Source organism: Zea mays, chromosome 4, assembly GCF_902167145.1.
Source record: "Zea mays cultivar B73 chromosome 4, Zm-B73-REFERENCE-NAM-5.0, whole genome shotgun sequence".
NCBI lineage: Eukaryota > Viridiplantae > Streptophyta > Magnoliopsida > Poales > Poaceae > Zea > Zea mays.
Window position 1 is genome coordinate 13,128,377 of NC_050099.1, and position 2,574 is coordinate 13,130,950.

The window sequence follows — 2,574 nt, forward strand, 5'->3', positions numbered from 1 at the left end:
TGCGGTGGCCGCCGCCGTTTGGCAGTCGGTGCGCGGGGCGCCGGGGTGTGGACGCCGCGACAGTAGTGGTCACCGGCGCGGCTTCCCTTGGGAGGTGAGCTCGGAGCTCCTGATATTACGGAGGACATTTTGTTCGCCAAGTAGTATAGTTGGCGAAACCCATTTATAGTATGTCAGAGGATTTTAAAACCAATCGATATCTCAACTGCGGTGCGGAGTCGCACGCTGAAACGGGCAGCAGCACGAGCTCGGATATAATATAGAGACTATAGAGTTGACCTGCACTAAATACATCGTGTCCATTGGCGGCACATCTGTCAAGCCGCGAGACTGAAGCTCCTCCAGATCAGGAAGTCGCAGCAGCAGTACTACAAGAGAATCGGGACACATGCACGAACAGGCTGCATTTACAAGGAGACCCGAGGAAGAAGCTTCCCCTGCTCAGTGGCCAAAATGAACAGAGTGCTCACTGCCGACGACGACAAGCGATGGAATTGGGGGCTAGCGCTTTGCTCACTGCCTTCGTGATGACCGTGCCCACGCTCGTCGTCATCCTCCTCGGCGGGAGCACTGCTGGCGCGCCGCTGGTCTAGGTTAGGACAGCCATGGCCGGCTTTCGGCAAGGTAACTAAGTTTTTCCTCAACGCATGCGCATGTTCGTTCACGGAAAGACTACTATATATAATTAATTTTTACTTCCCTGCATTTTGGGAAGCAGAGATTTTTTATACTCAGTTAGGTTTTACGAGTAGCTTTGGCCTTTGGGTTTGTATAGGGAAGCGCATTTTTTCGGTAAGACTTCGCTGATGAACGGTTCCTCATGAATGCTTCTTGCTAACTAATGAAGTGCTTCCTTCAAATCCAAACGAAGAAAACTTCGCAGTTAGATTAACTTGTTGATTTTTGTCGCCTTTCATGTATGGCCATTGGAATTTTTTTGTTGAATCTATGGCCATTGGATTTGATTGCAGACGTCCAGAGCTGAGGTGATTCATTCATCTTTTGTGCTTACTTTGCAAGCAAACGGTCTGCAGGTCCGGACGATTTCTCCTTCCCGTACACGAGCACGAGGACAGCGCACGACAGGCTCCACGGTTGCCTCTTGGCGGCAGGATTTGACCAGGAGGCATGCCACAGCCGGTACCAATCGGCCATGTATCGCCGAAACCCGGGCAGGGGACCTAGCGAGCACCTCGTCTCCAAGCTGCGACGGCACGAAGCCCTGCAGAGGCGGTGCGGCCCCGGCACCGCAGCCTACTCCAGCGCGCTGGAGCAGCTCAAGTCCGGCAAGAACGCCGGCGAGTCCCCCGTGAATCTAAAGTGCAGGTACCTGGTGTCCATCTCGTACCGCGGGCTTGGGAACCGGATCATCGCCGCGGCGTCCGTGTTCCTGTACGCGCTCCTCACCGACCGTGTGCTCCTCGTCGACTCCAGCAACGAGATGGGAGAGCTGTTCTGTGAGCCGTTTCCCGACACGACGTGGCTGCTGCCCTGGAGGAGCTTCCCGCTGTGGAACTTTAGCTCCGACACGCGCCCACAACGAAGAAACCACCACGACATCCACCTCCCATTTCCCCGCGCTCGGATCGGCGGTATGCCCCGCGCCAGCCCAGGCCGAGGCCCACCCCACGCGCTCGGCGCCTCTCGCCCAAGCCATGGCTGGAGGTGTGCTGCCCCTGGCAGCGGGGCCCAGGAGCCAGCCCGCGTGCCAGCCCCTGTTTATCTTCTCCAAGCTGCTAGGCCCGAGCCGCACGCGCCCATAACGAAGAAACCGCCACGACATCCACCTCCCATTCCCTCGCGCTTGGATCGGTGTAGCGTATTCGTTGTTTCGGCAAGGCTTACCGGCTAGCCCAAGATTCGTCTGTGTCCGCGGTCGCGCCGGTGTTCTGTCCTGCCGGAGCCGCCGAGCGCTGCCATGTTCGCGTCATTTGTGCTCGCTGCTCGCCTCACCATTCGTCATCATCTCGAGGTTGTGACATGGGAATCGGAAATGGCAGAACGCCACGGGTGGGGACATGGGAATCGGAATGGCAGAACCAGGAATGGCAGCCTACACCTTATCGACTTAATAGTACAATGCTCCTGATGAGTACAACGCAGTGTATAAGTTTGCTTTGTACTGCTTAAGACCATCTCTGGAAGGCGTTCATATTTTGACGATGATGTGCTCCTGTATTTTCCTTTCTGAATACCAAATTCTTTAATGTGTCCTCTTGTGTGGAATCAAGTTCCTAATTTAGCTAGAGCAATACTTGAAAAGAGGAATCACAATTAGTTGTTTTTCATGTGATTGTATAACAATTTCTCGTAAATGAATATAATGCTGACTAATTTACTGTTTGTGTGAATAGGTGTTGGCAAAATCTTCTAAGATGATTCCTGACTAATTTATATGTTCCCGTTGCAACGCACGGGCACTGACCTAGTATCCATGGAGTTAACACACAAACCAATGACGCCTAACATATTGTGTCCTTGTTTTCCCAAACTTATAGTAGCTTTGACTTCCCACGATGACCAATATCTCCGACAAGATCATATACCGAGTCTATTGTTTTGTCTCCTCTGTAC

At 53.1% G+C, this 2,574-nt stretch overlaps 1 protein-coding gene across 1 annotated transcript; it reads left to right on the forward strand.

Moving 5' to 3' along the window:
- The first annotated feature begins 219 nt into the window (after positions 1 to 219).
- On the forward strand, positions 220 to 2,351 carry LOC103655107 (galactoside 2-alpha-L-fucosyltransferase). The gene is made up of 2 exons (XM_020551802.1): positions 220 to 624; positions 1,035 to 2,351. The coding sequence occupies exons 1-2, from the start codon at positions 606 to 608 to the stop codon at positions 1,850 to 1,852; spliced, it is 837 nt and encodes a 278-aa protein (XP_020407391.1). The 5' UTR covers positions 220 to 605; the 3' UTR covers positions 1,853 to 2,351.
- Positions 2,352 to 2,574: the final 223 nt, after the last annotated feature.